The 22,056-nt window shown below is 42.0% G+C and overlaps 2 protein-coding genes across 4 annotated transcripts in view; one reads left to right on the top strand and one right to left on the bottom strand.

Annotated features, from left to right (window-relative positions):
- The window catches only part of itgav (integrin, alpha V), a 563,305-nt gene that overhangs the window by 213,564 nt on the left and 327,685 nt on the right, over positions 1-22,056 (top strand). The window lies entirely within an intron of this gene.
- Positions 1-22,056, bottom strand: part of man1a2 (mannosidase, alpha, class 1A, member 2) — a 140,717-nt gene that overhangs the window by 77,365 nt on the left and 41,296 nt on the right. For all 3 annotated transcript variants that reach the window (XM_061723305.1, XM_061723307.1, XM_061723306.1), the window contains exon 4: positions 20,959-21,055. In XM_061723305.1, coding sequence (XP_061579289.1) covers positions 20,959-21,055 — 97 coding nt within the window. The remainder of the gene's footprint in view (positions 1-20,958; positions 21,056-22,056) is intronic.

Below are 22,056 nucleotides of genomic sequence, written 5' to 3'. Positions count from 1 at the left end.
AGACGGGCTGTTTTTTTCTCAGCCGCTCCCGGCTCCAGCTGATTTCTCATCTGCGCCGACACAAACAAAGGTGCTGCGCAATCGAGTACGTCACAGCAGCTTCACCCCAACCCCCCCACTTCTCCCCTGGCTGTGCAAAAACACACGGGTGGAGCCGCGTCGAGCCGAGCCGGGCTGAAGCGAGACTAGTGGAAAAGTGCCATTAGCAGAGATGCCCAGACTTCCTTCACCCCAGACACGTCCTCCAGCTCCTCCGGGGGGAGTCCGAGGCGTTCCCAGGCCAGCCGAGAAACATAGTTTCTTCAGCGTGTCCTGGGTCTTCCCCGGGGTCTCCTCCCGGAGGGACATGCGAACACCTCCCTAGGGAGGCGTCCTGGAGGATCCGGTAGAGATGCCCAAGCCACCTCAGCGGACTCCTCTCCATGTCCAGCCACCCTGCGGAGGAAACTCATCTCGGCCGCTTGTATCTGCGATCTTGTCCTTTCGGTCATTACCCAAAGTTCATGACCATAGGTGAGGGTGGGAACGTAGATTGACTGGTAAATGGAGAGCTTCGCTCCTTCTTCACCACGACAGTCCGGTACACCGACCGCATAACTGCGGACGCTGCACCGATCCGTCTGTCAATTTCATGCTCCATCTTTCCCTCACTCGTGAACAAGTCCCCAAGATATTTAAACTCCTCCACTTGAGGTAAGACCTCTCCACCTACCTGGAGAGGGCACCCCAGGTAGCTCCGCACCTCTCCTTGCAAATCGCCCCATGCCCACAGGCTGAAGGTCCTGGTTCGATGAAGCCAACAGGACATCATCTGCAAAAAGCAGAGACGAAATCCCGTGGTTCCCAAACCGGATCCCCTCCGGCCCCTGGCTGCGCCTAGAAATCCTGTCCATAATGAACAGGACCGGTGACAAAGGGCAGCCCTGCCGGAGTCCAACATAAACCGGGAACAAGTCTGATCTACTGCCGGCAATGCAAACCAAACTCCTGCTCCGATCATACAGAGACCGGACAGCCCTTAATAGAGGGCCCCGGACCCCATACTCACCGAGCACCCCCCACAGAATGGCACGAGGGACACGGTCAAATGCCTTCTCCAGATCCACAAAGCACATGTAGACTGGTTGGGCAAATTCCCATGAAACCTCAAACACCCTGCAGAGGGTGTAGACCTGGTCCAGTGTTCCACGACCGGGACAAAAACAGCATTGTTCCTCCTGAATCCGAGGTTCAACTATCGGCCGTATTCTCCTCTACAGTACCCTGGCGTAGACTTTCCTGGGGAAGCTGAGAAGTGTGATCCCCCTAGAGTTGGAACACACTCTCCGGTCCCCCTTTTTAAACAGAGAGACAACCGCCCCGGTTTGCCAATCAAGCACCCTGTCCCCTACTTCCATGCAATGTTGCATTTACTAAAAATACGTTTTAAAAGTTGTAATAATTTGACACTGCAAAAACAGTAAAAGGTTTGTGGGCCAACAAACTTTAAACAACCTTCAATTAAGGAGAATTACTGTACTATTATTTTCTTCCAACCCATCATTTCTTCAAATGTGTGTTAAAAGCAATGCGTTGCCTGGGTGCCACAATGCATGGCCATTAAACGCATAATATAACAACAAATGTTGTTAAAAGTCACATTAATCTTAAAGAGGAGCTTGTCAGTTATAGTGCAGTTGTCTGCAGCAGAGTTTTGTTCATGTAGAGAAATCTGCCTTTTACACCCAGCTTTATATCAAACAAGTGTCATGTCACTGCTTGAATGCTTTATTGGACAGAAGACACCACCTACACTAGTCACCTCTATCCAGGTCTGTGTATCACCAGCGCGTCATTTTCGTAGTCTACAGAGCAATATCTACATACAGTCAGTCCGGAAAGTATTCAGAACGCTTCACTTTTCCCACATTCTTTTATGTTACAGCCCTATTGATAATAGGAATACATTCATTTTTTTTTCTCAGAATTCTACACAAAACACCCCATAATGACAACATGAAAGAAGTTTTGATGCGACTTTTGTAAATTTATTAAAAATAAAAATAACAAGAAATCAAATGAGCATAAGTATTCATAACGTTTGCTTAATACTTTGTAGAAGCTCCTCTGGCAGCAATTACAGCCTCAAGTCTTTTTGAATAGGTTGCTACAAGTTTGGCACACCTATTCTTGGGCAGTTTTGCCCATTCTTCCTTACAGACCCTCTCAAGCTCCATCAGGTTGGATGGGGAGCGTCGGTGTACAGCCATTTTCAGATCTCTCCAGAGATGTTGGATGGGATTCAGGTCTGGGCTCTGGCTGGGCCACTCAAGGACATTGACATGGTTGTTCTGAAGCCACTCCTTTGATATGTTGGCTGTGTGCTTTGGGTCGTTGTCCTGCTGAAAGATGAAGCGTCGTCCTAGTCTGAGGTCAACAGCACTCTGGATCAGGTTTTCATCCAAGAAGTCTCTGTACATGGCTGCATTCATCTTTCCCTCAATCCTGACTAGTCGCCCAGGTCCTGCTGATGAAAAACAGCCCCACAGCATGATGCTGCCACCACCATGCTTCATTAGGGATGGTGTTCTCCAGGTGATGAGCGGTGCCTGGTCTCCTCCAAACACCACGCGTGGAATTCATGCCAAATAGTTCAAATCTTTGTCTCATCAGACCAGAGGATTTTGTTTCTCATGGTCTGAGAGTCCTCCAGGTGCCTTTTGGCAAACTCCAGTCGGGCTGCCATGTGCTTTTTAGTAAGGAGGGGCTTGCGCCTGGCCACTCTACCATACAAGCCTGATTGGTGGATTGCTGCAGAGATGGTTGTCCTTCTTGAAGTTTCTCCTCTCTCCACAGAGGAACGCTGGAGTTCTGACAGAGTGACCGTCGGGTCCTTGGTCACCTCTCTGACTAAGGCCCTTCTCCCCCGATTGCTCAGCTTAGGCGGGCGGCCAGCTCTAGGGAGATTCCTGGTGGTTCCAAACTTCTTCCATTTAAGGATGATGCAGGCCACAGTGCTCACTGGGACCTTCAAAGCAGCAGAAATTTTTCTGTACCCTTCTCCAGATTTGTGCCTCGAAACAATCCTGTTTCGGAGGTCTGAAGACAATTCTTTTGACTCATGTTTGGTTTGTGTTGCAACATGCACTGCCAACTGTGAGAGCTTATATAGACAGGTGTGTCTTTCCAAATCAAGTCCAATCAACTGAATTCACCACAGGTGGACGATTAAGCTGTAGAAACAACTTGACAGAGATCAGTGGAAACAGAATGAACCAGAGCTCAATTTTGAGCTTCATGGCAAACGTTCTGAATACTTATGAACAGGTGATATAGTTTTTTATCTTTTATAAATTTACAAAAATCATAACAAAACTTTTTTAATGTTGTCATTATGGGGTATTTTGTGTAGAATTCTGAGAAAAAACATGAATTTATTCCTATTATCAATAGGGCTGTAACATAAAAGAATGTGGGAAAAGTGAAGCGTTTTGAATACTTTCCGGACTGACTGTATATATTTTTAGATTTTATTTTGCTCCACCGCAGTTTGTTAAAAGTGCCTATATCTGAACATTTTCCCTCTCTCTTTGACTGGCACCATGTCTACAGAATAGACCTGTACACCTCCTTATACGGTGGTCACTGGATGGGGATTTATGCTAGATAATGAACAGCAGGAAAAAACAAGAGAGGAGATCGCACACTTTTGCTCCCCAGTGCAGATTTATTTAGCACATCACAAGTGACATTTCGAGCGCATTTTGCTCTTCTTCAGATAATAAACAGCAGGAATCTGCGGTACGTTTGCAGTTATTCATAAACATACACATGTTCTCACGATTAAATCTGGGTTTTTTGCAGTGTTGTGAATCCGGACTACATTTTTAGTAAGAAGGTGCATCTCTATTCACAGATTTAAAAACATTTCATGAAGGAGGGAAAAAATATTCAGTGCTTTTGTCACAATTGACATGTCATGATTAAAGACGGGGTTTAGTTTCATGCCTCTGCTCGACTGGCCAGCGTTCCTCAGTGTTAAGTATATCTTTATTGATGTACAAGTTTATTTGAAACTCAAATTACATTTTTACAACAGAGAAGATGTTGGGATCAAAATTCCTGATACACAGTTAATGGAATGTCCTTTTATTTAATGTGGCAACAAATAAAAAGAAAGACAATAAAGTACTTCATCCCAGAAGAGCTATTAGTTGTGTATGCTATTCCTAACTATACATTGAAAAAAAATAGTTAAAATGAGTCCATCTTTGCAGCAAAATAACCAGCTACTCCATGTAAGGTATAGTGTGAGGTTGTGCAGCTGCACCCCTTTGGGTGTCCACTGAGACTCTGATCCATAATTCAGCAAGTCTGCTCCACCATGGCACAAGAATGCATAAAGATCTAAGTTTATTGTGCAAGGTATCGACTTTAAATTCTTGCTGTGACTTTATGGCCACAAATAAACGTCATTTCTTTTACTGGTTGTCACCCATGGGAGCACTGCTATGTGTCACTGGGAAAACTCTTTCCCAGGATGCAATGCACTATTTTACCCTGGGCACCAATCAAGGTAAAACATGGGAGAGACACTAGAAGGAGGAGAAAAACTACAGGACTGTGACCTGGCTGCTATTCACTCCACTACACTCTAATGGCATCAATAACTGGAAACTTTGTTTTTCATTCACTGTTTCTGTATTTACTATGTCCTAATATGTAAAATGTTAATTTGAACCATAACTGAAATAGGGAATGGTTTCTTTCTGAAATCACTGTACATGCAATGAGTTTGAAAAAAAATAAAAGCAGAAAAATGTAGTGTGAACAACTTGAAACTAAGTTTATGGTGGCATGAAACTCTGAGTGAAAACCAGCCTAAGAAAAGCAGTTAACATGAATAATAAGTATATTTACTCCAGTACTGGGCTGGAAGTTGAGTTGAGTGTTCAAACGTCATCCCGGTTTTGCGTCATCTTCATCACCTTCACCCCCTGCATGCCTGAGCAACTGTGTCATGTCGCTGACTGTGACCACGTTACATCACTTGTGGGAGTAAAAGCTGGAGACTGAAATATTCAGTATTCTCCACTAAAAATCCTGTTTGCATGAGACTAGTTTTATCTTGAGGCCCCCAGTAGTTCGAAACTTGCACCCAAACAGTCGATTCATTGGAATAAACAAACTGAGTTTTACTATACTTTGCGGATAGTAATCACAGATGTGCTGTTAAGGATTTGAGCATTGTTGAACATTTAAATAACTTTGAATATTGACTTGGAAGTTTCTCATAGCACAAAAACTTGGAACTTCGGAAATGTAACAAAACCTGAAAATAAACAGGCTTATGGACCTAAGTTTCCATGGTAACAGAAAACTGAACAGTAACTGTAAGCGCTGCTTTCGTGCCTTCAGACTCGGCTTTGAGCTAGATGACATTGACGTTTTTCACCGTATGCAGCTACGCATGTCATCGTATTGTCTTTCTGGTCTTCATGCTTAAATAGATGTGAAGCTGACTATTTTTTTTTACTTTTATCTCCAAAAACTATCATATTACCAGGCTATATGGGGTGGATATAGACCTATTATCATTGTATTTCAATCAAAACTTCATGCCACAAGGCAACCAAAGTGCTGTACAGACGAATAAAAATACAACAAAATACAACCATAAACTACAAATAAAATCAGTAAGCAATGTCAATATTATAAACAATAAAAGACAATGCAAGGGCCGGCCTACCGATCGTGCTCGCTGGAGTTAAAAGCCAGTTTAAAAAGATGTTTTTAAAAGAGATTTAAAATCTCATTTCTGGCAGACTATGAAGGAGTTCAGAAAGATAAGGAGGTGCCAAACCGTATAACCTTTTAAAGGCAAGAGCTAAATTAAAAAAATAATGTATAAGAAAAAGGCAGCCAGTGAAGAGAATATTGGGGTAATATCTTCACACCATCTTGTCCCTGTTAATAGGCGGGCAGCTGAATTTTGGACCAGCTGGAGGTGACGGAGAAGAGATTGCTCCATCCCGCTATAAAGGGAGTTGCAGTAGTCCAGTCTATAAAAGATCAAATTATGAAAATAATGGCAAGATCCCAAACACTAAGACCTTTGTTTTATTTAATGTAAGCAGAGGAACTTCAGCTCCATCCATGTTTTAACATCTTGTAGACACTTCTGCAAATTCTGTACACACTGGGCCCCACCAGGTTTTAAAGGCAAGTAAATCTTGATGTCACCTTCATAACAATGAAACAACACATTATATTTTCCAAAAATAGCAGGTAAAGAGAAAATAAAATAGGGCCTAAAACAGAGACTTGAGGTACCCCATGTTAAAGTCGGGGCCTCTGAGGAGGAAAAATGTACAGAAGTTGGACAGAAAAACTCCTGTCAAATAAACAAGACTTGCATCATTTAAGTGTGGTGCCCTTCACACCACAGACTGATCTGATCGTGATAAAGAATGTCATGATCCACTGTGTCTAAGGCAGCAGGTCAAGAAGAATTAAACAGCAGAATCAAATCATTGCACGCCTTGAGAAAGGGCCGTTTCAGTGCTGTGACAGGACCTAAAGCCAGACTAAAATGCCATATAGCTGTAGATCAGGGGTGGGCAATTCCTGATCCTGGAGAGTCGTGTCCTGCATGTTTTAGGCCGCGTTCAGACTGCAGGCAAATCTGATATATATCTGATTCCTTCTCATATCCGATTTTCACGGCTGACTGTCCACACTGTTTTTAGCAAGTGTCCATATCGGATCTGGCTCTGTTCAGACTGCGCCACACATTGACTGATCTGACGGGTTGCCGTAGCAACGACGTCGGAGCGGAGGCGTCACCCAGCGCGTGTATTGTGTGAAGTCATGTATTTCTTTTATATATATAAAAAATCCCAAAATATCTGTACCGTTTCTGATTGGGTCGGCACTGCGCATCATTTTTAGACATAAAAATGAACGCATACCGCAAAAGTTGTGTGATCGGCGGAGGGACCCGACGTCCCAGCAAAATGAGAAACAGAGAAAGGTGTTCAGAACAAAACCACCAGCAAACTAACAAACCAACCAACAAAGCTCAGAGTTAACAAAACGAACCAGCAATTAATAACTGGCAGCCCCGCTCCATAACCTGTCCTCCTAGGAGGAGAGGGGCTGACGGGCTGCAGGTTCAGCTCACAGCGCGACTGAAGGCTGATTTATGGTTCCGCGTTACACCAACGCAGAGCCTACGGCGTAGGGTACGCGGCGACCCGCACCTACGTGGAAATGCGGTCTTTTTTTCTGCTATTAAAACATGATTTGTAATGTGAATTTGCAACACTCAAACTACAAATAATAGTTTTTGACGTGACATCAGAGATTGTACATGCTCTCTGTGAAAGGATGAGTAGCTCCACAACTGGAAATGGGCGGGTGGTTTGGAGCGTCTGGGACAGTCATATCCGATCTGAGTGTTTGGAGCTGTTCAGACTGACACGCATCTGCCCAAATGAGATATGGATCGGATATGAAACTACCTCCCGGAGGTGGTTTCCATCTGGTTTGCAAAAATCGGATATCATGCAGTTTGGGACTGTTCAGACTTCAAAAGAGTCATCCAGTTTCAATCTGGATGGGCTAAAAATCGGATATTTGCCTGCAGTCTGAACGCAGCCTTAGATGTTTCCCTGCTTCAACACACCTGATTCCAATTAAAGATCGTTATCAATATTTCACCAAGGTTCACCACAAGTCTGGTAATGATAGCGATGTCTATCAGGGTTGTGTTTAAGCAGGGACACATCTAAAATGTCTAGGACACGGACCTCGAGGACCAGGAATGGTCTGCTCTAACTGAAGATAAACCACCTTCTCTAAAATTTTGGAAAGAAACGGCAGCTTGGAAATTTTAAGAAAACATTAGGATCCAAGTTGCTCTTTTTAAGGAGAGGTTGCACAAGCAGCTAGAACACAACCATAATGACACCATGCTGTTGTCTGGACAGTATGAAGGCCTCAGGTGCTGAACTATTTCAGAAACCTGAGAGAGGGTCACAGATTCAAGCTGTTTACCCACAGCAGGAGATACAGGTGAAGCAGCAGGATCAGGGGGGCAAAGTAAGAGTCAAAACCTGACAGCACTCACTTTATCAACAAAGCACTTTAAAAACCTTTCACAAAGTGAGACCGAAGGAGTCAGGGAGGAGGAATCATAAGGATTCGCGAGGGAGTTCAGTGAATTAAAAAGAATTTGAGGCTTGCTGATATTCTTGGACACAAAACCAGAAATAAACTTGTTCTTGGAATTTTTGACAGCAGCCTGCTACTCGTTTTTTTTAACATCTCAAAAGAAATAAGAAGCTTGTCCTCGTTCCATTTTCTCTCTGGAAGTACATCTAAGCACAGTGTGTTCATTGAGTCATGTTCTGAAGTGGTTTACAGCGTTTACTCTTAAAGGAGCAACAGCATCTAAGTTATCCATACAAACCAAGTTAAAATCATCCAGGAGCTGATCAACATTCCCACGCTGGTGGAACTCCAAAGAGGGAAGCTCAGTCTGTAAAAGCAGCCAAAACAATCCAACGTTGTCTGTGCCTTGATCAGGTGACCGGAGCAAACAGAGGCCTGCAAGCCAATGCGCAGACGTTAAAACACTGAACTCAAATAAAATAGAATCCAGGATCTCCCTCACATCTCCATGTAAACCCAAAGTTAAAATCATAGAGGATGTGTCCCTTCTCATGTGTTGATTCTCACTAACTGATTCAAGTTAAAAAGAAGTGGTCGAGTTCAAAAAGTCTTTACTAAGCGACTTGTTGCATTAAAATCTCTAAAAATCAAAATCTGATCACAATCTAAAGCTACTTTATCTACTGTACATTAGCTACCATAATTACGCTGAAAAAGAGGCAGCGAATCATTGAATTACTGAGTTCAAACGGCATTAAAAGTACCCCAAGCCATCTGTCTGCTGAAATAGGATACTGTAGGTCATTTGTGGTGGAATTTTTACTATACAAATCATAGACCCTGGATTATACATCCTCAGTAATCATTACTAATTACCACATGTCCCCAGATAATACTGGTCCCACATGAATAAGACATAAGAGAAGTTTAGATTAAGATCAAGAGACTGCAGCTTTCAGGAAAGCCAATAAAGCTATAGTGGCCACTACACAGAGTCTGCTGGTCACGTCTCAGTTTCATCAGAAGATCTGCTTGATGCTTGATGAAGGACAAGATTACAACCACAGACTGAACTTCAATAAGGTCAGTCAAAATAAGGAATGCAATCTATAAAAGTGGCATCTTGGGGGGAAAAAATGCTCCAGACCCAAATCTATGACAGCCTGTGACTGATTACTTTTTTAAACATGCACTGGTCACGTGCCAGTCAGGATCTCGGAGAGCCAAAAATACTCTCTCCACACTGCTGACTCCTAAACTTCAAGTTGCCTTTTACGTTATTTTATTCAGGTCAAAACTACTCTATTAGACTGTATAATAATTGCATTTTCCATGTTGGCCCTAGTTTGCATTACAGATCATCCAGTTTTATACTACCGTGTCTGTTCCTGCCATATGAGAAATCCACATTATGTACCGTACAAGACATAACCGTTTGTTTGTGTTCGGACATCTTTCAACTTTTTTGGCACTGTTGCCTTTTCCTATTGATTTTATTCATGGTTGATTTCAACTTGTAGCACTTTGAGATTTGTTTTTAATGAAAAGTGCACTAGAAATAAAATGTATTATTATCATTATTATCATTATTATTATTATTATTATAATAATACCACAAACAGATCATAGCAACTTTTAGTCTGTGCCAGATCTAATATAAATATCATCTCAGACAGTGTGTGTTTGTTTGTTTGAGTGAATCATGCCTGCGTTAATCCATCTTTAAATGATATTTCCTTTACAATATGAGTTATCTTTTGCTTAAACCATCTGTGCTCAAGGCAAAAGGCTGTTTGCATCTGTGCTCAATTTCACCATCAATAATTTTCCACAGCATTAAAGTGAAAAAGATAAAAACTAGCCAGAGCTACGCAGTGAACTCAAGGTTATCAGAGCCCAGTGCCACAATGAGAGCCAGGGCCCTCTTGCTACCAATTTGGCCTCTTCACTTCTCTCTGGACTAATTAAGGCTGAGTAATAAGGCGAGGGGAGAGGACAAAGACTCTTAACACAGTTGCTTTTTAACAACTCCATGAACGCCCTACTACTCAGTAGTCAATCTGAATAAGAACTGTTTTAGGTAGAGAGCATCATGCAAGAGAACTGCTCAGCTCCGGCCACCAACTCCAGACTGCAGCCATTTAGTTGTTCAGTAACACAATAACACAAAATCCTGCAAGGAGGAACATCACTGCTACTCGGAAATATCACACCCATTTAACCATCAGCACATGAAACACTGAGTGAAACTGGGGAATGTAGTATGCATGTGTGTGTTTAACGGGAAGTGAGGGATGTAGAACTGGCGTGAAACTGTCGTCATAGCAACGTCAGGTTGGCTCAACGGTGTACCAGACTCCACCTTTCTCAGATGTTATCACTTCACTCAGCCGTTCCACTGCTATTTCATATTTCAAAATAAAAAAACATTTTTAAGAAATCCCCAGACAAAAGTGAACTTGGGTGTCACGGATACGTTTGGCTGCTGCTGCTGCGACTTTAATATGATTGGAAATCTGCTATTTATTTGTTTAAGGATTTATTTCATAGGCCGTTATTGATTTGACTGGCTCATTCATTTTTTTAAATTATTTAATAGTCCTCAGAATAACATTTCATATAAATTATTTTCAAACGCATTCAGACAAATTAATAGAGCCACATTCTGCCGACAAGATGACGCTAATCAATGATGGAAACGTGTTTGGTAAGCAGAATAACCATTGATTCTTTGTCTCGTCTCCTTACTGGCCACCTGGTGACTAATTTAGTGCAGATACTCAGTTATTTCAAGTTGGCAAGGAAAAAACAGACACAAAAAAAATGTAAAAGTTCTGGCGGCAGATGAATAGTGGAACCAAAACAAACACTAACAAATGGAAAGTCACACCAACTGTATCCATCCAGGATTAATCCGCAGCTCATAAAGAAACCCAGGCGCCTGCACATCATTTCTCAACAGAATTAAAGCCATCTAACTGTGCATTTGCATGCTAAACAACCAAAGAGGGCAACATCAGGCACAAGCAACCAAAGAAGACAAGAAACAGTCTCGTCTAACAAGCAACTCGCCGACATACAAGTCTTGCATTTGTGCAGCTGGGATGAACGAAGAAACGCTGGAGGACTCATTTAGATCATCCCAAAACAAAGAATAAAAAAATGGGCCATACAAAATAAGCCATGTAGAATTGGAAAACAAATATTTGGCTCTCATATGATGCATGGTGCTTAGCAATTAACTTCAGTGCAGATTTACGATGTCCAGATGGCAGTTTGACTGTCACACCTCAGCAGACAGTCATCTGCATTCAAGGATTCTACTTTGCTGTTCAGCTGACAGGAGATGCCAGCAGAGGTACCGTACAGGTTTATTTCTTCTTGCTCATACAGAATATAACAGTCCTACTCAAATAAGTCATGTTCACAATCTTTTGTGCTTTAATCAAAGAAAAAAAGAAAAAAAAAGTAAGAGATAGATCAGTCAGACCAAGGTTATTCTCAATATGCCTCTATAATAAAGTCAGAGATCCCGATTAAAGAAAAAAGGGAAATAAATAAATAAAAACACTTGAATCGTAGAAACTATCTTGCACAGTTCAGTTTGTGTGATTTTTACCCTCATAGATGGGTCCGTGTATCTTTTGGTCATTGGATTTTTCCGTCATGAGTGGGAATCAAAAAACAAAAAACGATTGGTTTATTTGATTTTCCTTTTAAAACAAAAAACAAATATTGAATTACACTGCATTTTTTCTTTTTCTGTGTTAATATGACTTAACAAAGATTCAAAATACGCTTTTATTTTCGTTTTCTATTTCATATAAGAAAAATGAAATTACTAGTCAACAGGGTCCGTGTATCTTTTGGTCATTGGATTTTTCCGTCATGAGTGGGAATCAAAAAACAAAAAACGATTGGTTTATTTGATTTTCCTTTTAAAACAAAAAACAAATATTGAATTACACTGCATTTTTTCTTTTTCTGTGTTAATATGATTTAACAAAGATTCAAAATACGCTTTTATTTTCGTTTTCTATTTCATATAAGAAAAATGAAATCCCTAGTCAACAGGAAGGAAAAAACGAACCAAAAACAACCGTTTATTCATATTCGTGCACCGGAAGCTGGCATTTACAACCGAGTGAACTTAGTTCTGGATATTTAACAGGCATTCCTGTGACAATTCTCTCCAGGGGAAGTTTGATTTTAATATTTTATTGGTGGGGTTTACGTGACTCGGAAATGGCTCTGTATGCTGCAGTTCGGGTAACCATGGCAACCATAGCGGCGCTGAAACAACAGATTAAGGATTATTTTTTAAAGATTGATTAAGGACTTGTTCCACAGCGGTTTGACGCACAATGACATTTCCTGCACGTTGCAGCAGATGAGTCTCCTGCAATGCTCAGAAATGAGCGTCAGAAGATTCTGTGCTCGGCATGATCTGAGGAGAAAAAGACGCAGAGCTGGAGAGCGCTTTGATTCATCATGGCCGAATGACCGGCTATCTGTCTTCACTGGGGGTGCATGCTGGAGAAGGTCGGGTTGGAAGAATTAATTTAGTCCCACGCGTGAGGTATCCACGTGATTATCATTATATGTATACATTGCACTGCAGCACAAACTTTACCTGACGCCGGAATTCATGGTATGGCTGATGGAGCTCTCTCAGGTTCTTCCAACCCGACCTTCTCCAGCATGCACCCCCAGTGAAGACAGATAGCCGGTATTGCGGCTTTCCTGTACTTTTAAGAGCCGCTTGAGAGTTTATTGTTAGGTCCTGTATATTTGCATGACGCGCTGCTGACAGAGAAGTAGGCTACGCTGAGTCCGACAGAAGTTTTATGGCGTTTAATGACAAAACTCAGCCACAACGGCCTTCCGACATGCTTAATGGGTTTTAAACGTGTACACTGCAAACGTGATCGGGGTGATCAGTGTTCAGTACAAAGCTGTCAACAAAAGCTACGGCTCCCTAACAGCCTGTCCTAACTGCATGCGAGCGTCCGACTGTCGCGCCGCAATGCGTGGCATCGGACCCGCTCTGAACCCGTTATCGGCCCCACGTTCTACCGAGTTCTTTTGATTGACAGCTGAGACTCGCCTTTTAGAAGGCTGATTTATGGTTCCGCGTTACACCAACGCAGACCTTACAGCGTAGGGTAAGCGGCGCGGTCACCGAACGGTGCGCGTCGCCGCGTACCCTACGCTGTAGGCTACGCCGTCGATTTTACGCGGAACCATAAATCAGCCTTTATTCACCCGCCCGTGCGCTCCTGAAAGAAACTCCTAACATTAGCCGACTCCTAAAAGAGTAAAGGGACAAGTAAAAGATGGGTGATTACTTGTAATCTCCCTACGTTTGTACTTTCTAAACAGAAAACAAGCTTATTATTCGGTGGAATAAGTGGGGAAAAAACCGAACAATTAATAACGGCGTGTGATTACGCAATCAAACAGCGAACAGCTGGAGTGACCGGCGTGCGGTGCAAACATGTCAGCATGTCAGATCATTACTGGGATGTGGGGAAAAAGCAGAGGACACGATCAATCCGGCAGGATCCGGGACAAATTAAGCCCTAATAAGATTAAGATAAGATTCTTATTATATCTTATTATCTTATCAGAACCTTCCAGCCTGGCGATCTCCCTCCAGCAGCTGCCACTTTATTGAAGTTCTTGTATTGAAATGACTGTTTCCTACAGCGCTTTACACTTTTTTTTCAACTTTCAACCGGCTTTCAAAACGAGCGACGGGAAGAAAATAGAATCAGGGCGTGCGACAAAAGTCCAGCTCAAAACGACGCCGCGTCGCTCGCAACCAGTGTAGACAGTGCAAATAAAAAATAAAGCAATGGAACTGTTTTTGACGCTGACTCTCGCTGGCGTCGCATGCAGTGTGTATATTTGCAATATACTGTGGACATCTGAATAAAAACCTCATAAATAGATTGAATCAAAGCGCTCTCCAGCTCTGCGTAGCCTTTTTCTCCTCAGATGATGCCGAGCACAGAATCTTCTGACGCTCATTTCTGAGCATTGCAGGAGACTCATCTGCTGCAACGTGCAGGAAATGTCATTGTGCGTCAAACCGCTGTGGAACAAGTCCTTAATCAATCTTTAAAAAATAATCCTTAATCTGTTGTTTCAGCGCCGCTATGGTTGCCATGGTTACCCGAACTGCAGCATACAGAGCCATTTTACGTAAACCCGACCAATAAAATATTAAAATCAAACTTCCCCTGGAGAGAATTGTCACAGGAATGCCTGTTAAATATCCAGAACTAAGTTCACTCGGTTGTAAATGCCAGCTTCCGGTGCACGAATATGAATAAACGGTTGTTTTTGGTTCGTTTTTTCCTTCCTGTTGACTAGGGATTTCATTTTTCTTATATGAAATAGAAAACGAAAATAAAAGCGTATTTTTAATCTTTGTTAAATCATATTAACACAGAAAAAGAAAAAATGCAGCGTAATTCAATATTTGTTTTTTGTTTTAAAAGGAAAATCAAATAAACCAATCGTTTTTTGTTTTTTGATTCCCACTCATGATGGAAAAATCCAATGACCAAAAGATACACGGACCCAACAGGAAGGAAAAAACGAACCAAAAACAACCGTTTATTCATATTCGTGCACCGGAAGCTGGCATTTACAACCGAGTGAACTTAGTTCTGGATATTTGACAGGCATTCCTGTGACAATTCTCTCCAGGGGAAGTTTGATTTTAATATTTAATTGGTCGGGTTTACGTGACTCGGAAATGGCTCTGTACGCGGCAGTTCGGGTAACCATGGTTACCATGGCGGCGCTGAAACAACAGATTATTTATATTATATATATATATTATATATTATATATATATATATATATATATATATATATATATATATATATATTATAATTAGGATTATTTTTTAAAGATTGATTAAGGACTTGTTCCACAGCGGTTTGACGCACAATGACATTTCCTGCACGTTGCAGCAGATGTGTCTCCTGCAATGCTCAGAAATGAGCGTCAGAAGATTCTGTGCTCGGCATGATCTGAGGAGAAAAAGGCTACGCAGAGCTGGAGAGCGCTTTGATTCATCATGGCCGAATGACCGGCTATCTGTCTTCACTGGGGGTGCATGCTGGAGAAGGTCGGGTTGGAAGAATTAATTTAGTCCCACGCGTGAAGTATCCACGTGATTACCATTATATGTATAAATTGCACTGCAGCACAAACTTTACCTGACGCCGGAATTCATGGCTGATGGAGCTCTTTCAGGTTCTTCCAACCCGACCTTCTCCAGCAAGCACCCCCAGTGAACACAGATAGCCGGTATTGCGGCTTTCCTTAAAGAGCCGCTTGAGAGTTTATTGTTAGGTCCTGTATATTTGCATGACGCGCTGCTGACAGAGAAGCACGCTGAGTCCGAGAGAAGTTTTATGGCGTTTAATGACAAAACTCAGCCACAACGGCCTTCCGACATGCTTAATGGGTTTTAAACGTGTACACTGCAAACGTGATCGGGGTGATCAGTGATCAAAGCGGTCAACAAAAATTAGGCTACGGCTCCCTAAAAGCCTGTCCTAACTGCATGCGAGCGTCCGACCGTCGCGTCACACTGCGTGGCATCGGACCCGCTCTGTCCTGAAACACTGAACGCGTCATCGGCCCCACGTTCTACCACGTTCTTTTGATTGACAGCTGAGACTCGCCTTTTAAAAGGCTGATTTATGGTTCCGCGTTACACCAACGCAGACCTTACGGCGTAGGTTACGCGGCCCAGTCACCGAACGGTGCGCGTCGCCGCGTACCTTACGCCGTCGATTTTACGCGGAACCATAAATCAGCCTTTATTCACTCCTGAATTATGCGCTCCTGAAAGAAACTCCTAAAATTACTCCTGAAAGAGTAAAGGGACAAGTAAAAAAATGGTGATTACTTGTAATCCTTCTACGTTTGTACTTTCTAAACAGAAAACAAGCTTATTATTCGGTGGAATAAGTGGGGAAAAAACCGAACGGTGACGCAATGAAACAGCGAACAGCGTGGAGTGACCGGCGTGTGGTGTTAAAGCAACAAACATGTCAGCATGTCAGATCATTACTGGGATGTGGGGAAAAAGCAGAGGACACGAGAAATCCGGCAGGATCCGGCACAAATTAAGCCCTAAGATAAGATTCTTATTATATCTTATTATCTTATCAGAACCTTCCAGCCTGGCGATCTCCCTCCAGCAGCTGACACTTTATTGAGGTTCTTGTATTGGAATGACTGTTTCCTACAGCGCTTTCAACTTTTTTTTCAACTTTCAACCGGCTTTCAAAGCGACCGACGGGAAGAAAATAGAAGCAGGGCGTGCGACAAAAGTCCAGCTCAAAACGACGCCGCGTCGCTCGCAACCAGTGTAGACAGTGCAATAAAAATAAAGCAATGGAACTGTTTTTGACGCTGACTCTCGCTCGCGTCGCATGCAGTGTGTATATTTACAATATACTGTGGACATCTGAATAAAAACCTCATAAATAGATTGAATCAAAGCGCTCTCCAGCTCTGCGTCTTTTTCTCCTCAGATCATGCCGAGCACAGAATCTTCTGACGCTCATTTCTGAGCATTGCAGGAGACTCATCTGCTGCAACGTGCAGGAAATGTCATTGTGCGTCAAACCGCTGTGGAACAAGTCCTTAATCAATCTTTAAAAAAATAATCATTAATCTGTTGTTTCAGCGCCGCCATGGTAACCATGGTTACCCGAACTGCCGCGTACAGAGCCATTTCCGAGTCACGTAAACCCGACCAATTAAATATTAAAATCAAACTTCCCCTGGAGAGAATTGTCACAGGAATGCCTGTCAAATATCCAGAACTAAGTTCACTCGGTTGTAAATGCCAGCTTCCGGTGCACGAATATGAATAAACGGTTGTTTTTGGTTCGTTTTTTCCTTCCTGTTGACTAGTAATTTCATTTTTCTTATATGAAATAGAAAACGAAAATAAAAGCGTATTTTGAATCTTTGTTAAATCATATTAACACAGAAAAAGAAAAAATGCAGTGTAATTCAATATTTGTTTTTTGTTTTAAAAGGAAAATCAAATAAACCAATCGTTTTTTGTTTTTGATTCCCACTCATGACGGAAAAATCCAATGACCAAAAGATACACGGACCTAGATGGCTGCTGCTTCTGAGAAACATCTCACAGACGAGGAGCTGCACTGTATTGATCTCTCTGTGGGAAACCAGATCAATGAAGGACAATGTCTCTGTCTACCAACAGGAAACTCCCTTTCAGCTGGAACCTGACAAAGACCTTACCAGGCTCTAGTAAACTCGGGTTGCACAGGAATGGAACGCTAATGCAAAAACTAATACTCCCTCCTCTAAATGAACACCAGAGGACGCGTGCTTCAGCTATCAACGGTTTGTTGAGGGGTTTTGTTTGTGCCTGGCAGACAGAGCTCTGGCTAGCCTGACCACAACACACTTTATAACTCTGATCTGGCTCTGTGATGACATCCTGCACATTTAAGCTTCTATCTTTTCACATTTAGATTACCTCAGCCAGCAAAAGCATAGGACAAGATTTATTTTTGTTGTTTTTGCATAATATGTCCCCTTTCAAGACTAAATCCTATACATTAATGATGAGTAAGGTGAAGCTAAAATTGTACAATGCAAATAATGTCCTAGTAGTTCTGCTCCTTCTAATGAAACAGTAACTAATGCAGAACATATTCAACAGTATTTAAAGGCTCTAATAAAATATTTTTCTCAGATTAGTTATGTAATCCTGCAGCCATACTTCTCATATGCTCTAAATCAGGGGTTCCCAACCTTTTTTGTGCCAAGGACCAGCACAAGTATAAACAAAAAGCTCATGGACCGGTTGACAATTTATGTCAATTTTAATAAACATTTTAGAAAAAAAGAAAGCATTTTAAATAGGGCGGCAACTAACGACTATTTTAATAGTCAACTAGTCACCGATTATTGAAACGATTAGTCGACTAATCGGATAATTACTATTTTTTTCTTAAATTTAGTATGAGGTTGCTTTAATTATGTGTCAAATGATAATAAACACGGGAAAGATGGGTACTTCAATGAAAAATAGATATTTTATTCAACTTTGCTGCTGTTCATACAAAAAGTAAATAAAAAAACCAAGGACAAGCACAGTGATCAGTCAGTATAGACATAAATCCATAAATAAATAAACCTCTGTCCATTATTTTTCATGTTTTAAGGACAGGCAATTGTGTTATATAAAAAATAAATGATAAAATAAAATAAAACGTCTCGTATTTTTTCTCCAACAAGTGGGTGAAATGGGTTCTGGATGGCAGGACGTACTCTGGGTTGAACTGGTGTTCAAACCCGTCACCATCAACCGTGGAGAGCCTCATATCACAGATCACTATCTGCAGTATTGATCAGTGAGCGCAGTCGTCTGGTGCAGGAATACGTCTGCTTCTTTTGCAGAAAGGGGTCCATGGTGGCTCTTCATCGGTCTGCATGCATTTAATTTAAAATACTTTTGTCAGGCACAGTCAGGCATAACGTTAAAGCTCTCTTTTAAAGCCAAAATACGCTTAATAATTTACCAAGGCGAGTCCGTTTCGTTCAACTGTCCGAGGTGCTTTTTCTCTTCAAATGCTCGTGCATTACCAACGTGCTCCAGGGATAAGCAAGGTCTGCTTTGCAAACCTTGCAAGTCTTCTTTGTATTCGCCGTATCCAGGCTAAAATGCTCCCGAACTTTTGAAGTTTTGTTACCCGCAGCTGCGCTGAGACGCAAAAAAAAAAAAAAGGAAAAAAAAGCTGCGCTGAGACGCTGTGGTGCTGCGCGGCTCTCGGCAGAGATTGTATGAGGTGAAGTGAAGTGAGATGCCTCACTCCATTGGGAAAAAAACGTCTGGTGACAATTGCCGACAATTTTGCTTATCGCTTTTTGTCGACAAATCGTTGCAGCCCTAATCATCATGATCATCATCTGATCATCTGATCGGAACACAAGCCATTTCACGGCCCAGTAGTAACGGCTCTACGGCCCGGTACCGGTCCGGGGACCGGGGGTTGGGAATCACGGCTCTAAATATACTAGAAAGAAAGAAAGAAAGCTTATCTTTTGTATTAATCTGAATATCAAAACACTTAACTTTATAAGTTAGTTACAAGTAAAAAATACCTTTGATTGAAGCAGATCAGTCTGATCCGAGGGCATTTCTTACACACACAAATAGGGATGGGAATCGAAAACCAGTTCTTGTTGAGAACCGGTTCCCAGTGTTTCAATTCCTTGGAATCGTTTGCCATTTGGTTACGCAACGTGCGCATTCGCGCCCAGCAGGAAAACATGGCGACAAAGCGCATAAACGCTCGAAAGTTTGGTTACATTTTACCAAAAAGGATGACAACAGGGCGACTTGCAATACTTGCAATGTGGACATTTCAACAAAGAGAGGAAACACCAACAACATGCACAAGCATTTGCATACACAGCGTGCAATAACTTTTAATGAATGTCGCGTGTTTGATGTTCCGAGTCCGGAGCGAATCTTCTCAACGTTAGCCAGTCCTCTGCTGTTGATACTGCAGCTAACTAACAAACTAACACTGCCTATCATGTTAGCGCCATTTGCCTTATTGTAAAACCTGCTGTTACTAACTACTAACGTTAAATGAATCTCTTCTCATGCATTACATTTAGTTGACCATGACGAGAGACAGTGTGCCTGGCTCAGAGGCTGCAGTACTAGCTCCAGTCTACCGCAAGCTTCTCCTTTCATCCAGGCAGGGAAGAGTAAGACCCAGGCCAGAATAGATGAATGTCACCGAGCAGTGACAGAGTTTGTGGTGAAAGGCTTGCACTCATTTGCCACAGTAGATGCCCCTGATTTTCGGTAGATGAATGTGTTGACCTCACTTGTATTTTTTTGTTCAAAAATATAAAACAGAGTTGATGCTAATCAACCTGTTTGTTCTCCTTTTTTCCAAATGAGAATCGATAAATAATCAAATCGTTAAACAGAATCGAAAATGGAATCGGAAAATTCCCGACAATTCCCATCCCTACACACAAACTGTGCGTTTATATACACACATGCACGGTAAATAATATGTATTGTTTATTCTATCCTGCCTGAAGCCACAGTGTTTGTCAGGCGTCTTTCTCGCTCATTTTAGTTGGAGATGAACTAAACCTGACACGACTGAGTAAAAATGAGCCTGGGCTTTTTGGGGTGAGGGAAAAACCTACTGCTTGAAAGGTTCTAGGGAAGTTAATTGGACATAAAGCAACAACATTTCACGATTGATTTTGACAGTTGCAGTTTCCCCATCAGAGCATCTTGGGAGCCACATGGAAAGGATGAGAGAAGAAAAAAAATCATTTGAATTTAACCTCATCAGCAACTGGCTGCAGGAGCAGCACAGAAAAGGCTGCTGCTGCAGGGGGAAGGGTGTGCTGGATTTATTACAAGAGATCCAACATTTTAATTAACTTAGGACAGTGCACACAATATTTTATGGTGTAATAAAGTTCTCATATTTGTGATTACCAGATAATGTGATAATTCCACCGTTAGCAGTTAATGATGTGTGCTTTTTTGCTTTTAATTTCAGTTTTGTGTTTTTGTTCGGAAACACTTGGTCCTGAGTGATGTGTGTACGCTGGAGGGATTATCACATAACCTTGTAGAGGAGCAAAAACTCAACTGTTTTGCATGCATCCATGTGTGATTTACAAATGTGTGAGCAAAGTGCCAGTGGGCACGGGCAGCAGCCGGAGAGGGGAGCTTATGTCGGGCTTACCAAAGATGTTCGTGGAATGTCCTTTCTTTGCGATGGGCTTCAGCTCGTTGTGACCCCAACCATATTGTCTGTAGCTGTCCCATCCATGTTTCATCATCTAGAAAAATTGAGGAAAAAAACAGACACAGAGACTATATTAAAACACATTGAATCTTCTTGATGTGAAGCATCAGAGATACAAATCCATCAGCAGTGTTGTGCATGAACGAGTTCAAATGAACGCGTTCATTGAACACGTTCATTTCTGTGAGAACGTTGAACTGAACGCAACATATTTACAAATAAAGAACTTGAACGTGAACTTGTCCAGATCTGCAGATCACGAACTGGAATTTGAACTGTTCAGATTATGTGAGTTTCAGCTTCACTGTTTAGGTCCAATTATTACGGAATAATCCTTCTCATTTCACCAGCGGGCACATTTAAAATACTCGACGAGACGACGACTTCACACTACATTACCCAACATGCAGTGCACACACTAGCATAGCAACGGACACCAGCTTCATGGCAACGGTGGTCCGAGCCCGGTGCATCTTTACATTGCCAGTGAAGAGAGAGACGTTGCGTCAGCGAGCCGTCAGATGATGATCCGCTTATCATTATCCGCGGGAATTTTACACATTGTCTCGCAAAGAGTCTGACGGTAAAAACCTGCGCTGAGAAAAAAAGTCTGAACGTCTGACTGGTCAACTTCACATTTGAAACATCATGTGAAGTTAAAGCATCCGTCCAGTGTGAGAAAATATCTGCAAGTCCTTGACAATCAAACAAAGTGATCAGGAAAGACCAAGAAGACCAACAGCCCCAAACGACCTCAGTCCCACTGCTGCTCCTTCAGGGGGTTGATTTTGATGGGGATTGAAATTGATAATGGACTACAATGTTGGAGAATTACAGCCTCTGAATAAAGTTGAAAAGCCAATAGGACAATACAGGATTGAATACAGTGAACAGTTTTAGGATAGTCTGGCGTTTCATTCGTACTTCTCACCTAAAAATATTGAAACGAACTGAATTTGAACTAGTTCAAAATGAAAATGGTGAACTATGAATGTGAACAATTCATTTTTAAACAATGCGAACTGAACTTTGAAC

The sequence above is a fragment of the Cololabis saira genome, chromosome 6 (genome assembly GCF_033807715.1).
Source record: "Cololabis saira isolate AMF1-May2022 chromosome 6, fColSai1.1, whole genome shotgun sequence".
In the NCBI taxonomy this organism is placed as follows: Eukaryota; Metazoa; Chordata; class Actinopteri; order Beloniformes; family Belonidae; genus Cololabis; species Cololabis saira.
This window is presented reverse-complemented; position numbering and strand designations above follow the sequence as displayed.